This window comes from Camelus ferus, chromosome 10, assembly GCF_009834535.1.
Source record: "Camelus ferus isolate YT-003-E chromosome 10, BCGSAC_Cfer_1.0, whole genome shotgun sequence".
Lineage (NCBI taxonomy): Eukaryota > Metazoa > Chordata > Mammalia > Artiodactyla > Camelidae > Camelus > Camelus ferus.
The window spans coordinates 62325922-62342490 of NC_045705.1; the positions used below are offsets into that span (position 1 = coordinate 62325922).

The following is a 16569-nucleotide window of genomic DNA, read 5'->3' on the forward strand; positions in this document are numbered from 1 at the left end:
ACCCTTTTTAGACATAAAGTACTTTTTAATTAAAGTGTGCACATTTTTTAGACAATACTATTGTACACAATAGACTGTGGTATAGCATAAACATAACTTTTTAAATGCACTGGGAAACCAAAAAAATCATGAGGCTTGCTTTATTGCAATCACTTTACCACAGTGGTTTATAAAGAACCTGCAGTATCTCCAAGGCAAGCCTGTACGATTTCCTGGGAAGGGAAGTATGATTGGCTCAGTTAAAGTCACATGTCCACACCTTGTCCAGTCAACCATGGCTAGATTGAGAGATACTCTTGTGAAGACCAAACGTGGCAACCAGGAACACAAACCTGGGTGACCCTAGGCATTTAGGGAAGCAAGTAATTCCTAGAAAAGTGGAAAATAATGGGAGTGGGGCACCTACATCAAAAGATATTTACTCAGTCTCATTTAGAGACTTTGATGGAAGCATAAAATCTGAGAAGTGGCTCTTAGTTTTTGACCAGAAGTTACTAGCTATGTTGTAGCCGTAACATCAGTGGGTTGATGCCAAAAGCTTCCCACAAAGAAAGGAGCAGAAAGCCAGAGGCTGCATCATTAAGTGCCTTATCTCAAAAATAATTAGTATTTTTTCTCTATATTTCTCTACAGAAAAGGAGTCCATTTATTCTCTATAATTTCTATACCATATCTTAATTAAAATGGCAAGAAGATATTCTTTAAGACTGGAGACCAGAGCATTAGGGGTAAGAGCTAAGTGCTGCTTGGGTTAAGAAATGACAAGTGTTGCATCTTCCTAACATAAAGGGGAAAAGACCCTGACCACGCGTACAATGAACTCCCCTAAGGAAGGGAAGTTGGGTGAAAGTCTTCTGAGATGGTGTCAATCATGCCAGGGCTATTTTGGACACAAATTATGGATCCACAAACCATTTCTGAATAGTTCAACATCATCACAATCTACCCAGGGACCCAGGGTTCCAGCAGATACGCTCTGAGATTGCTCACAGATCTCCTAAGCAGTGAGATCTGCCTTCTTTGTAAACAGTTTGAAACAAGCTTATAGGTCATAAATGAGGTCGCCCAGTGAGAAGCCCCAAACCAGAAGGGGCTACAGACAAGGGGGCTGTGTGGCCTGTGGCCATTTGACAACATTGTGCTCTCAACACGTTCCCCATATATTCAGCTCAAGGAGGTCATATCCTGCCTCTGTGTCCTCCCTCTCACGTCTCCTCAAACTTAGAATGCTATACCCTTTTGTATTATCCACCAATATTTGTGGGGGCTTGAAGCACATTTGGATCTGAGCCAGCAAGATTAAAGTCTGTACTAGGAAAATCCCCAGCATCTCAAGTCCATGATTATCTTCAGCTGGTTGGGAGCCACCCGGACCACTTCCAGGATGCAGGGCACACCTTGATGCAGCAAAGTTCCTAGGGAGCAGAGTCGGGGGCTGGTGGTTTCTCTACCCCACCACCCACTACCATGGTGCCTGAGGTCTGGATTGCTGGTTCCTTATCTCCTAATCTGGCCTGGAGGGTGTTGAGGTCAGTGTGTGAGAAGGCATAGGCCTGTCACTGGTCACCCCCTGACCTACCACTAAATCCACCACCTTAAGAGAGGATGAGGGTTTAGGATCTTCTATTAGGTCCTCCTCCTAAACTCTTCTGGGTCATTCACTGAACTCAGATAAGTCAGTGGATTCGTGGCCCAGAAAGAAGCTGAAACTGAAGAGCGTGGCATTTGTGGGCAAGTCCATCTGATCCCATCACGAACTGCCCTCTGCCATGTGCCAGATGGAGGCAGAAGTCACCAATAAATGCATGGTAGTGTGTTGTCTCAAGGTCAAGGTAAAATTTAAGGGAGAGGAGTGTCATCACCCCATAACCACGTCTTCAGTTTCTGTAATAGCTAATGCAATGTGTCAACTTACCTGGCCCACAGGGTGCCCAGATATTTGGTCACATTATTCTGGGTGTATCTGTGAGGGTGTTTTTTGGGAAGAGATTAACAGTTAAATCAGTGAACTCTGAGTAAGGCAGGTTGCCTTCCGTAATGTGGGTGGGGCTCATTCAATCAGCTGGAGGCCCAACTAGGACAAAAGACTGAACTTCCCCACCTGCTTCAGTGGCCACAGGCTCCCTTGTCACTTGTCACTCACATGTGTGTGGCTCTTCGTCAGCTGGAGAATAAGCCCTGCTCCAAACAGGGCCCCTGAGAGCACTTCACATGAAGACGATAGAGAACCAGGGGTCCTCAGAGAGCATTCCTTCATGGCTTTTCCAAACAAAGCCTAGGGCTCTGGTCCAGCCTGTAGGGACAAAAGTCAGCAGAGAGTGTGGGAGCAGGTGGATCAAAGGGAAGCACAAGTCCAAGTCCAAGACAAGAGAGGATGAGAGAAGGAAAATGGGTCCAAAAGCACCCAAGTGCAGGCTGGTGGTGGCGAGCACAAACTGACCCACCGGCTGGAGGTGGCCTCATGGAGCCAGCCTCAGGAAGGAGAGGGGTGCCAAGGCAGAGCCTGAGACATCCCCAAAGCCAGCGGCTCTCCCTTGGCTGCATGTCCCGAACCAAGCAAATAGGCCTCTGCTTTTCACTTAAATAGAACCAACTAGAAAATTGAGTATCAATTCTCTCTGAAGCTTACTATGAAACAAAAACAAAAACCCCTTGTCTAAGTAAATGTGGAGACCCCACCATCCCATCGCAGCCACCTCTTCTCTTGTTTCCTCCCTGCCGCATGATCCTTTCGTCACTGCTTCAGACATAGCAGGGCAAGCTGGACAGCCCCATGGCCTTTCGGTCACTCAGATTGTGTTTGTCTGTGTGCGACTTGAGTACTGATGATGGCTTTCTCTTCTCACAGGCTGTGCAAATACTTCTCTCCCTGATTCACTGCGCACTGGGGGTTCTCTGTGATCGTCTGTTTGTCAGAGAGGAAAAGACACAAAATGCCGGTGTTGTCCCTGTGTTAGTCATAGTAGTGTATTCACTGAGCACAGCACCATTTGTGAGTAAACCATGGTATTTTTTTTTACTTCAGTTCACTTCTTTTTCTAATGTATCAAGTGAATTCCTCATGAGATCAAGCAATGGACTGAAGACCCAATCTCTGACTCTAAGGAGCTCATTTTCCTTTGGAAACAGCCTTAATAAAGTGGAGGGTGGGATGGGGGCCGGGGTGGGGCGTGTACACTCAGGAAAAGCCTTTTGCTGTTTGTTCCATGTTTGATAAATTCTTTAAGACAAGGGACATGCATGCATAAAAGATCTTGAAGGGGTACGCTTGAAGAATAATAGAGTGGCTATTTGGAGTTATGAGGCAGACCGAGAATCCAAAGGCCTGAGCTTAATGGCTGGGGCTACAGTAGTGATTTTTTTTTATGGAGATAAATTACTATATTACTAAAAAAAAATTCAGATATAATTGACATTGGTTTCAACTGCAAAACATAATGATTCAATATTTGTACATTGCAGAATGATCACCACAGGTCCAGTTAGCATCTGTCACCATGCGTAGTTACAGAATATTTTTTCTTGTGATGAGAACTTTTAAGATTTATTCTCCTTCCTACTGTGGTTCCCTCTCCATGTTTCCAGGTGAAGCCAATCTTTTTTGCTAGGCTCCAGTCTTTTTTCTCGATGGCTGTTTAGCATTCGGTTGTGGTTTTGTTGTAGTTGCCAGGAGAGGAGAGCTCATGGGCCTACTACTCCGCCATCTTGACCGGAAATCCAAGGCAGTGATTTTATTTTTTAGAGAGGTTGCAAGGAAAGAGAAAAGAAGAGACACGGCAGGGGTTTGAGGGGGTTTGAGTAAGGAAGGATACTGTAATAGTTCCATAGGCATAGTTGCCAAGGTCCCCACCAGAGACACGACCAATTAATTACCAGCCACTACACTCAGGGCAGCCTGAAGTCATGGCTTCCCACAAGTTATTTTTGGCTCATAGTTACAACCAATCCAGAAGCCATTTATCAATCTGGGGTCATTTTATTCATTCATGATGTGGCCTAGTAACACAACTGACATTCCGGATGTAATCAAGTTTCCAACCTGAATGGAGCTAGAAAGTTGACCCAAGGCCACATTTCTCTTCAGAGGAGGAAGGGTTTTATTCACCTCTTACCGACCCTTTTGCTCTCCTCAACCAAAAACTGGGCTTCAGGAGAGAAGATTTGACTGTAACCCAGTCCCTGTGCCTTGTGGAAAGGGCTCTGAAATGTGCTACTACAGTAACCGCACCTTGGGGAGGGTCCGGCCAGCAGTGCGCTCTCTGGATGAGAGACATTGCCTCAGAGGCCCTCCTTTAGTGCCGGTCCTCACGTGGAGAGCACTTATGGACACAGAGAACCTTCTGGAAGGGGCCAGATGTCACAAAGAGAAATGCTTTAAACTGAAGTAACACGGTGAGTCACGCAATACAAGGCATCTAAAAAGGATCCTAAGTCCACGAGTTAGAAGAGATGCTTAGGGCAGGAATTAGCCACAAATGGTAACTGTCCGATTTCATATCTTTGTGTATCAGGCATCTTCCAAAAACGTTTCAGGTCCGTTTTCTGTAACCGCCACAACCACCCCATGAGACAGCTATCACTGGTCCCCATTTTACCAGTGAGGAAACCAGGACTTAGCAAGTATAGGTAACTTTTACAGAGCGAACCAGCGATAAGAAAAAAGCTGCAAAGCTTCAGGTCAAAGGTTTTCTGAAACTATTTTCCGTTGATGGAATCTTTTTTTCTACAGCAGGGTGGGGGAAATGTTCTTGCAAATGACAGCCACCCCACTGGCCACAAGAGAGTACTGTCTAACCATCTATGTCATGAGCTTAATAAGCGACAGCCAAAACAAGTGAAGCAACTACTGCTCGTTTCTCATAAAACCTTTGTGAGATCCCTAAGCTCCATCACCCATCCAAAGGTTTCATCAGTGCCAGAGACTTTAGAAGGTCTTTTCATCTCTGTGACAGAGAAATAGAGAATCCATTTCTTAGCGAGCCTACTAATGGTCAGCACAGAACTGACATACACAGGGAAAACCGCTTTCTTCAGAGAATTCAGGGGTACGTTAGATCTCAAGAAAGCCACAGGCACTATGAAAAGTATGCGTTTAGGGGGCCCATCAATGCGAACGGGTGCTTACAAATGCCTGCTTCTACCCCCAGTTCCTCACCTCAGGATCCATGAGCGTGAGCGCGGAGAAGAAGCCAATACGGTACAAGGTATGCCGGAACGCTGGGAGCAACGCCAAAGATAAAAAGATTGCCTGGCACAAACTGAGAAGAAGTTATTGCTTCTGAGCCAACTTCTCTGAGGAAGGGGAAATATTCTTCCAAATGTTTGAGTTAAAAAAAAAAAAAAAAAAAAAAACCTCTTACTTTTTACAAGGGTGCACACTAGTGCATCTTTTTGCGTATGGGTGTTGGGGAAGGCGAAGAGTGAGGAATGGGTTTTGTAAGGTGTCAGATGGGAGGGTTTTGATGGGATGCGTCATTTCCAGCCTGTCGGGTACCAGCCTCCCACCCAAGCACTTGTAACAGTTACCTGCTTGTTTGTTGTGGTGGTGGTTGTTTTAAAGACTTACAGAAATATTTTAGTGAAATCTGTTTCTCCCCCTGAGTTTGAAGTTGCTCCTTGAAAGGCGGTGCAGCTCTGGGTGTACCTGCAGTCATCCCTGGATGGCATTTATTTTAGAAGGGCTCTCTTTGACTGTCCTTTTTCCTGTCTGTAACTTGCCATTAAGGTCCGCTAGCTTCCTGCTGATTGCTCTATTGTTTTCAACAATGCTTGAGTCATGGGCTAATCCAATCAAATGTGGGCTCTTTTAAAGGAATTGCTCCCCAAATCAGTATGTGCGATTTCTTTCTGAAACCAGTACCGCTCTTCCTGTTTCTTTCCCCATCCCTCTGGCAAGTGAGCTGGCCTACAATTAAGCCTGTGCCTCATCTCAATCTATCAGTCCCTCCCAATTGCCTTTCGTCACAACTCCTATTCTTGAGAGTACCCTTACGTCTAGACTTCTCCATACTCTGTTGTAAATGAAGGTCACTCTTCTGGGGGAGACTGAAGCCCTCTATTCTATGGCCTTCTTGTCCCCTGGACAAAATCTCTGAGCCAAGGCTCTGGTGCTAGGATGTGCTGGGGGACAAGGACAATGAGGTGCTTCTCCCCGAGTGACACCTCCACTTTAAGAGCTACGGGCTTGGTGAAGAAGGACAGCAGCCCCAGGTCTCTTCTGTTTGCCTCTCATGTTGTGAAACCCCTACCCCGTAAGCCAGGGCAGGGGTGATCAGGGCCTGGTACTCTCACACCCAAGATACAGCCTCCATCCCTTGAGTGGGGACTGGGCAGAAGAAGAGAGCCCCCCTCTTTTGCCTCAGCAACAGGGAGCTGGGAGCAGAGTCAGCAATGCTAATTAGATTACCTGCCCCTCCACGGAGGACAGCACTGGACAAAACTCAGCCTGGGACTTGAGGGGAATGGGGGCCCTGCATTCTCGGCCGCACCAAACTAGAGTGGTCTTGCTGAGCTGAGAGGAGGTCAAGAGGGTGCGGATCTCGGTTCAGACACCACAGAGACACTTTTTACTGAGTTTTAGTAGATTTCCTTAAATAAATGCTTCTTCACGTACTGCATGCCCTGAGGACTATTTCCAGAGATTTTAAATCATTGGGTTTATTTTGAGTAACGTTCACAAGTTCTGTTAGGTTGTTGGTCCGTAAAGTTCCTCACCCTCTCACGCTAGAAGCAGAACCCTTCAAAAGTAATCATGTTGTATATTAAATTCAAATGCTTGATTAGGATTTTTTGGAACATAAATATCTTTCTGTAGGTGATCCTGGTTCATAAGCCTCTCTGACCTCATAAATGGACATAGGGTAAGCATGTGGAGGCAGTATCAGTGTGCATTTTCTGGAGCGTGCCACAACCTGGATTTTTGCTAAGGAAAAATCTTTCTAGCTGATACTCCTAGTAACATCGTTCTACGTCCCCCTAAAGATAAAACTGAGACTCCTTGGCACAGCAAACTAGATTCTTCATAATCTATCCCCTGCCCACTTCTCTGGTCATACTTTATCCAACTCCCCTTCAGTGCTCCACATTTCAGCCACATCAAATGCCAGGTGTCTTCCTGGAGCTTTCCCACGCTTCTGAAATGGTGCATACACTCTTCTCTTTTCCATAATACACTTTCTCAATTTTGTCCACCACTGTGAACTGAACCTGGCTATATCAGGGAAATATCGGGATGATGCAAGGCTCATAGCATCCACAGGAGGTGAAGGACCAGGCTTAGAAAATAAATGGAGGAGAGGGTATGGCTCAGTGGTAGCGTGAGTGCCCAGCATGCATGAGGCCTGAGGTTCAATCCCCAGTACCTCCATCAAAAATAAATAAAGCCTAATTATCCCTAAAAAAATTTTTAAAAAGAAAAGAAGTGGATCTGAAGAAGTTCCAGAAAGCATAGACGCACAATAGCTGTGTTTTAGCAAAGAATATCCGGCCAAGTTGTTCCCATCCAGCACCCAAGCCTCCCACTATCCCCTATGTAACATCACAGCTGCCACTTGTAGGAATGAATTCCAGGCTTTCATTCATCTTTAAGTCACTTGCTCAAGATTTACAATCCTTAGGAGGAGAATTACACGGGCCATGGCCCAGCCCTGGCTCTTAGACTGAAGAGAGGGAGGACCTCCCTCTTCTGACTTTCACAGAAGTTTGATAAACTTCCTTCATAAAGACTAAACCAATGAGGAGAACCCTCAAAACAGGAAGGGGGCTGCCTGCTGGACAATCAAAAGTTCGCATGTCCCATTATGGCTTTTCCTTTGGTTAACTGGCATCAAATCACAGCCCTCTTCTCATTATTTAAAAAAAAAAAAAAAAGCCTCTTTAAAATGTAACTATCCTCACACATACATACAAAATGCATGCTGCCCCTTTGCAAAGGGATATCGCCTCTCTTCTCAGCTCATGCAAGCCCTTCAGTGCCATTCAAAAGAGTCTGGATGCTCTCCTGAGGGAAGTTGGGACCCTGGAAAGGTTTTAAGTCACAAAGTGACATTACTAAGGATGAATGACACTGACAAATCCTAGACTGGAAGCTCACCCATATCATGACATTTATCGAATTTTATTAAATGAAACTAAGTGTTTGTCATTTTATCTCCCCCATTCGATTGTAAGATTTTTGAGTTGAAGTCTGAGTTTGTTCTTAGCACAATGTTTAGCGTGTTGTAGGCACTGTATAATTATTTTTTGCATGACTAAATAAATACCTTGGCTGAAAAAAAGAATTTTTATCCTGATTAGGTTCCAGACAAATGGAAGGCAGACTCATGATATCAATTGCAATAAGAGTCCAGAAAATCAGGTTAAAATGTTCCACTTGAATGTCCCGGCCAGTACTACACGCTGATTGCTTCATCGAAACCTGTTTGTGCGGCCCCTGACCAGTTTTCTCTGTGTGTCTGTTACAGCTTATCTCTGCCAGTGTTATGAACATCTTTAGCGCCTGCTTATCTGCACTTGGTACAATCATGTTATGCATTGCGTGTTTCTCTTTCAGTTCCGAAAAGAATGAATATGTTTGGTCACATGTAAGTACCACATTTGATAATAACGGATCAAAATTTTAAATTAAAAGAAAAAAACTATGGTGAATGATGTATATTGCAGTGAGTGAGGCATAGAAAAGGCAGCCAAAGTTGTCAAACATCTCAGGAGAAATACAAAAACAAACTGTATTTCCTCAAGATGTTTGTCGTGGAAGTATTTAAAAAATCAGTTTTCTTCTGAAATTTGGAAACGCTAGGAACCTCGGAGAAAGAGGTGCACCTGGGGCTATCAGAGCTGGAAGGGGGAGGAAGAACCCTCCCCTGGGGGCTTTGGAAGGATCGTGGTCCTGCTGATACATTTCTTTTGGACTTTTGCCCTCCAGGACTGGGAGACAGTTGTGTTAAGCCACCTAGCTGTGACATTTTATTACAGCAGCCCTAGGAACCCAAATGGCCGTTCACACTTCTCTCACGGTCTGAACCAATGGAGCTAAGACACAAGAATCAAGCAGATGCAGATAAAACTATCAGCTCTGTTGGTGGTTGTTGCAGGTGACTGCTACACAGAGTCTCCTGTATACAGGAGAAGGAGTTTTAAATCTTTGGCCAAGTGAGCTTACTGACATACTGATACCTCCCTTCATGAATTAAACTCATCCCCCTAGTTACAGATGGACCACAGGCCTCCCTGAGCTGGGCCGAGACAATCACCAGATGTGGAGGAGAAGAACGTGAGGCCATAAGCACCAATCACTCTGACAAAAAAGAGAACGCAGAAGGAGTTAGGTTCCTTCTCTCAACATCACCAGTTAGATAAGCCCCTGCTTCTCGCATGGGGAACTGTAAGTGAAGAGCTTGGAAAAGCACCAGAAGCCATCCCTACCTGGTTCTAAGAGAGCAGAAGCTCCTACATTGGGTCGCGGTAGAAATGTGGAGAGGGAGAGTGGTTCCACCCAAGGCAGGTAATAATGCCCATGCTGTTTAAGTCAAAAGAAAACAGAACGTGCAGATTATACGTGCACTGTTGGAAAAGCACAAATCACAGATCACATGGTCATTCTCACCAACAGAGGGAGTATAAAGACAGAAAGAGATGGGCACCCAGGAGAGTATCTGGTACTATAGCTTCTCTCTCTACTTTTCGGTCCACTCTTCCTGTGTAAAGTAGAAATAAAAGTATCCAATGTGTAGGGTTGTTGCTGGAAGTAGAGTGCTTAACCTAATGCTCGGTACCTATAAAGCACTCAAGAAATTTAAAACATACTTTGTTGTTATGAAAAATACCCTGAAAGGAATCATAGTTGTGTGAGGCTGATAAGATGCATGATATTCACTCTGTTTTCTAAGTGTTGTATTGTTTTTAAATGGTTCATTAATATGAGGAATATTTCTTTTCTTTTGGATTCAGTTAGCTGGTAGCATGCTTTTACAGTATTTACTCTTCAGCACCATCTCCGAACTGCTCGTTACAAGCATAACCATCGTCTGGATTGTGAGAGCACTGCATCATCCAGAAACCGGTGAAGAGAGTAAGTCATTTTGTTTCTGGCTGACAGATCAAGATAAAACAGCTTCTGTTAAGAACGGTCTCTGAGGGACTCAGGTTTAGCTAGAATTGAGAAACAGAAGTTTGCTTCTAAACTGAGGTCGGGGGGCTGCTGAAACTATGCCAGAATGTCCCTTGCTTGATGCTGGGTAAAACCGAAGTCAAACAACTTGTCTTAAGCAAAGTTATGTGGGAGAATTCTGTCTTTCAGACTTGCATCTCCCAGGAGATTAACAGAGGCGACTTCAGCTGAAGAGGTTTCACAGGTCATACCAAATACAGGAACACCAAATGCTACAGACTCTGAGATTCAGATTTAGCTATGAAATGTTAGTTTCCAAAGTTTGAGGTCTTCAAATGCCTTCAGAAGGTAAAGATTTTAGAGGACATCAAAAAGATTACTTCTGGAATCAAAGAATAAAGATCTCTAAAAATCCTTTCCTCTGTAAAATAAATGAGAACATTGGCAAAAGGTGTTATATCTATATTTTCAGAACGCTGGAAATCACAGAAAATTGCAACAATTCAAGGAGCACTTATTCAAGAAAAATGGCTGAATCTTGGTAAAAACAGTGAGCTTTGCGGTGGTGTCATTTGCCCTATTCCCATCCTCCTTGCCCCACCTCCACAGCAGCCTTTAAATGAAACAACTGTGCAACCACAGTACTTGGGAAAAACACCTGCCTAACAGCTACCATATGAGGGGAAACAGGATTGCAGTGCCCCAAAGCCCCACCCCCAGAGAACTGTTTCTGACTTCTCGGCAGCTCCCTGGATATCCCCACTGGCAAGGCTCTTCTTAAGTTGACCTCATTCAAAGCTCAATCGCTGTGAACAGCTTTTTTCCCTGGGATGTTTTCCAGAACAATCAGTGGCACTTAACATCATGTTTGCCTAAACCAAGGATGACAGCTGGGGAAAACAAGAAGCTGACGCAAAAAAACTTAGAAGACTGGGGAATACAATGTCCACAGGGGACTTTGAAATTATGACAATACCTGGAAATAATAAAGGCCATGTGCATGAGCAAGGATGTATGGATGCCCAGGAGAAGCCTGAGCGTGACCTGTCTCCCACCTCTGGCTGACCTGAGGTCTATCCGCAAGCCGGAAGCTATGGCTAAGGCAGAGTTGCAGACTGTCTCCCGGAGCTTTAACGACTCACCCCAACACACACACGCAGACAGCCTCTCAGCAAAGACTGAGAAACATATTGGTGGAAGGCAGTTAAGGAAGTCTTTGTCCAATCGTTCAATGACCACTAAGCTAACAGAGCAGAGACATCAGTGCCTACACGTGACAAAGATGAAACTTTACACAATTAGTCCAGGCAAGTCGCTAAACAGAATAACAAAAACAACAACACAACAAACCGCTGGGAGGATCTGATTTCCAACAGTAACACATTATATTATTTTAATACCCACTTTTTAGCAAAAGACGTTATGAGACATACAGAGAAACAGAAAAGAATAGCCTAAACACAAGGGGAAAAAGTAATCGAAAGGAACTGGATCTGAAGAAGCCTAGCTGTTACATTTACTAGAGAAAAAATAAACTTTAAATCAGCTATTATAAGTATGCTCTGAGAATTAAAGAAACCATGTCTAAAAAAACTAAAGGAACATATAAGAGCAACGTCTCATGATAAAGATGTCAATGAAGAGAGAAACTATTCAAAAGAACCAAATAGGACTTCTAAAGCAGAAAACAAATAACTAAAACGAAAAATTCACTCAAGGAACTCAACAGAATATTTGATCTGACAGAAGAGATAATCTGCAAACTTAAAGATAGGTTGAAGATTGAAATTAATCAGTGAAATAGAATGAAAACAAGTTAAGAAAAATGGACACAGCTTCAGACACCTTTGAAACGCAATCAGTTATACCAAAATGTGCATAATGAGAGTCACAAAATGAAAAGCAAGGGGGGGAAAATGCAACACAAAGAGTTTTTGAAAATATCTTGGGTGAAAACCTCAAAATTTGATGAAAAACATTATTTTATACACCCACGAGTTCAACAAGCTCCAAATGGGATAAACAAAAAGAGATCCAAACCTAAACACATTGTAAACAAAACGCCAAAAGACGAAGACAAAGAAAAAAATCTTGAAATCAGCAGAAGACAAGGAATTTATCCAGTAAAAGGGAGCTTCAATAAAATTAGCAGCTTATTTCTCATCAGAAATCATGGAGATCAGAAGACTGAGTGAGATGACCCCTTCAAAGCACTGAAAGAAAAATACTGTCAACTGAGAATTATACATCCTGCAAAGCTATCCTTTGAAAATAAAGCAGTAATTAAGTCATTCTCAGATAAGTGAAACTGATAAAGTGTCACTATAGCAGACACATCCAACAGGAAATTCTAGAGCTGGTCCTTCAGACTGGAAAGGAAAGGAAACTGGAGAGTAAACAGAATTGATCAGAAGAAACAGAGATTCCCCATTAAAGATAACTTCATAGGTAAATATAAATTTCAGTATGAATGTATTTTTGTTTCAAACCCTTTTCTTCTATACAATTAAGAAAGAACTCATAAAGCAATAATTATAAAACTGTTTACACTTATAAGGTATAAAGATGTAATTTATATAGTAGTAATAGCACAAAGGTGGAGAGCAGAGCTACAGAGGGGCAAATTTTTATAGACTATTGAAATTAAATTTGTATAATCTGAAGTGGATTATTATAAATTAAGATTTTAACTCTAATCTCCAGGAAACCACTAAGAAAATAATTCAAAAATAATATAATAAAAGAAATAAAAGTATAATTTAAATGGTATAAAAGAGAACATCTATTTAACATAAAAGAAGGGAGTGATAGACAAATAGAAGAACAGAAAAAACAAGATATAGAAAGCGAACTGCAAAGTGGCAGACAGAAATCCTATCTTATCGGTAACCACATTAAATGTATGTAAATTAAACATTTCAATCACAAGGCAGAGATTGGCTAAACGGATTCTTAATTATGTGCTCCAATTAAAAGTGGTATGCAAGAGGCACACTTCAAATTCAAAGATGGGGGAGGATATAGCGCAGGTGGTAGAGCACATGCTTAGCATGCACGAGGTCCTGGGTTCAATCTCCAGTACCTCCTCCAAAAATAAATAAGCCTAATTATCTCCCCCACCATCCTGCCAAAATAAAATAATAAAAAGGTAATAATTAAATACAATAATAAAGAGATTTTTAAAAAATTCAAAGACACAAATAGATTGAACGTAAGTATGGGAAAATGTATATAGAAACCAAAAAAGAGGTGGAGTGGCTATAGAAATGACAGATAACATAGATTTTAAGACAAAGTGTTGCTAGAGATAAAGAAGGACATTTTTATAATGATAAAAAGGTCAGTCCCTCAGGAACACATGACAGTTAACAAGCATGTGTGCACCTCACAAGAGTCCCAAAATATATGAAGCAAAAACTAACAGCTTTGACAGGAGAAACACAAAATTTTTTACATAACAGTTGGAAATTTCAATACCCCACATTCAATAATTTGAATAAAATAGAATGCAGCAAAAGAAAAAACAGACAAATTGGACTTCATGAAAATTAAAAATTTTGTGCATCAAAAGGCAGTATCAACAGAGTAAAAAGGCAACCCACACAATAGGAAAAATGCTTGCAGATCATGTATCTGAATATAATACAACATAAAAAATTCAACAACAACAGTAACAACCCAATTCAAAAATGGGCAAATGACCTGAAAAGACATTTCTCCAAAGATGTACAAATGGCCAATAAGCACATCACTAATCGTTAAGGAAATGCAAATCAAAACCTCAGTGAGATACCATCTTACACCCATTAAGATGGCTAATATTTTTTTAAAAAGCCACAGAAGATAACATGTGTTGGTGAGGATGTGAAAAATTGGAACCCTTGTGCAGTGTTGCTGGGAATGTGAAATGGTACGGCCTCTATGGAAAACAATATGGTGTTTACTCAATAAATTAAAAATAGAATTATCATATGATCCAGCACTTCCACTTCTGGATATATACCCAAAAGAATGAAAACAGGGTCTCAAAGAGATATTTGTACACCCATGTTCAACAGCAGCAGCATTATTTACAATAACTAAAACATGGCAACCCAAGTTTCCATAGACAGATAAATGGATAAGCAAAATGTAGCCTATTCATACAACGGAATATTATTCAGCCCTAAAAAGGAAAGAAATTCTGACATATGCTACAATATGCATAAATCTTAGAGATATTATGCTAAGTGAAATAAGCCAGTCACAAAAAGACAAACACTGTGTGATTCCACTTATATGAGATACTAGAATAATCAAAATCATAAGACAGAAAGGAATGGTTGTCAGAAGCCAAGGAGAGGGGGTAATGTGGAGTTACTGTTTAACAAGCATAGAATTTCAGTTTTACAAAATGAAAAGAACTGTGGAGATGGATGGATGGTGGTGATGGTTCCACAATATTATGTACATACTTAAGGCCACTGAGCTCACATTTAAAATTAAGGTGTTATATATTATGTGTATTTCAGCACAGTTTTTAAAAATTGAAAAAAAAATCAATCAATATAATATACTACCTTAATAGAATAAAGGATAAAGACAATAAGTAAATACTGATGGAAAGAAATAGACTGTAATGGCTGATAAGCTCATCTCCTCATCTCTGAATTCTTTCCAAATAAAAATAGACAATTAATCCCTCCAAAAGAATTGCATATTAACAAAACAGCCTACAACTCTGTCTGGATCCAGAAGAATGGCATGTTTGTGCCATTGTGCGTGGAGGAGAGTAATGGAAAGTGACGCCAGTTCTAAATAGGGCTACACCACCTTACTGAAGAGTTTGGGATTTAGTCTATAAGTACCAGCATGCTATTGAAGGGCTTCACACAGAAGAGTTTCCTTATCAAACTTTATGGTTATTTTATTTCCTGCAGCAAATTACAGATCCCCCCACCAAACTGCTGAATCAATCAGGAAATATGTCCTCTCTTACAACAGCAAGTCCACAAGTAGGGGACTTCAGGATCAATTGGTTCAATAGCTCAGTGATGTTATCAGTGACCCAGATTCTTTCCGTCTTCCTCTGCAATCTTCATCTTTATCCTAAGGCCATAGGATGGTGAGGGCAGCCTACTTCCTGGTTCAGATGCAGCAGGAGAAACTGGCTTCTCTTTCTCAGAAGCCAAAAGGAATCCTCTCTACTTCACACTGGCCCAGTTGCCTTCGGCCAGCCCATCTCTGAACTGAGTAGTGGCAGAGGGGCTGGGATTGCCGTGAAGAATTCAGATAAGTGTGCAGTAGAGTGATTTTGAAGGAGTCATTCATCAGAAGAACAGAGATCGGATTAGAGAAGGACAAGGCAGGAGACAGGGATAATTAAGGGGTTGCTCCAACAGGAAACATGTTAGCCAAATGCAAGTCCCTAAATTTCAACAATAGGGGATAAAGAGAAGATGATAAACTTGAAAGATACTTAGGAAGTTTATTAATGTTTTGTATATTAGTATTCACACTCGATGTTCCTGGATAACTAATGTCTCAGATTTAACTAAAATTAGTTTCATAAACTGCTTCTCCTTTATTTCTAACTGCTCAACAATTGTTGTGCTTAGCTTTGAATATGGATCGGTTTTTCACTTGATTATAAACCTGTTCAAAGCGTTTGTGAATTTTCAGGCTTTTTGTGTCTGTGCTAAGACAACACAATATTCTTAAAACTTAAAACACAAAAAGCAAAAATGCAAGCGTTTTACTCAGGAAAATAATGACACTGTCCTCATTAGAATGTCTTCTGCAGTGACACCCCAAAATCGTGTCATCTGAGCCAGATAGCTCTCTGCTCCATTGGTTGTTCAGATGTTTCTCCTTCTGACCCAGAACGGGAAGCAGAGGACCCAGGAGGAAACTTAGGACCCACCAGAGTCCAGCTGGAGATTGAAGTGATTCTGCAAAGAGTAGTAGTTTAGCTTAATAAGGTTGTTGTGGTTCATTGAAACCTCGGGTTCCTGATGGACCCTGGGTCTGATGTGCATTTGACTCCACTCCAAGACAGAGTAGATACAACCTCCTCATTATGGTTTCAACTGGTCGCACTCTAGGTTTACATGTTTGTTTCTGGTTTCTACTGTTTTGCCTTGTTTTGACTCAGTGGCTAAGGACAAGGCTTTTATTTCAGAGAATAATAACAAGTAATTTGCTATCACTTAACTCACCCCAGGTTACTCACTGTCGGAATCTACTATCTCTTCATAATTTGCAAAGACCCAGTGTGACTCCAGTGAAGACAAGATTAATTGTGAATTAGTGACGAACTCCGTAATTTTTTTTCAAGAGGCCTCATGGAAAATGCATTCGAATGAAGTCTTTTCCACTACTCTTTTTTCCTACTTCTTCAATAAAGGATGCAATTTGACCACAAGTTGACTCTTCCTTTCTTAAGAGCCAGTCTGAGTTGACAACGGATAAACACAGCCAGC

The 16569-nt window shown here is 41.8% G+C and overlaps 1 protein-coding gene across 1 annotated transcript; it reads left to right on the plus strand.

Moving 5' to 3' along the window:
- The first annotated feature begins 683 nt into the window (after nt 1-683).
- LOC102520976 lies at nt 684-16345 on the plus strand. The gene is made up of 6 exons (XM_006193654.2): nt 684-728; nt 2849-2992; nt 5148-5204; nt 8463-8582; nt 9949-10069; nt 16311-16345. Exons 1-6 carry the CDS (start codon nt 684-686, stop codon nt 16343-16345), a joined length of 522 nt encoding a protein of 173 aa, XP_006193716.2.
- The last annotated feature ends 224 nt before the right edge of the window (nt 16346-16569 follow it).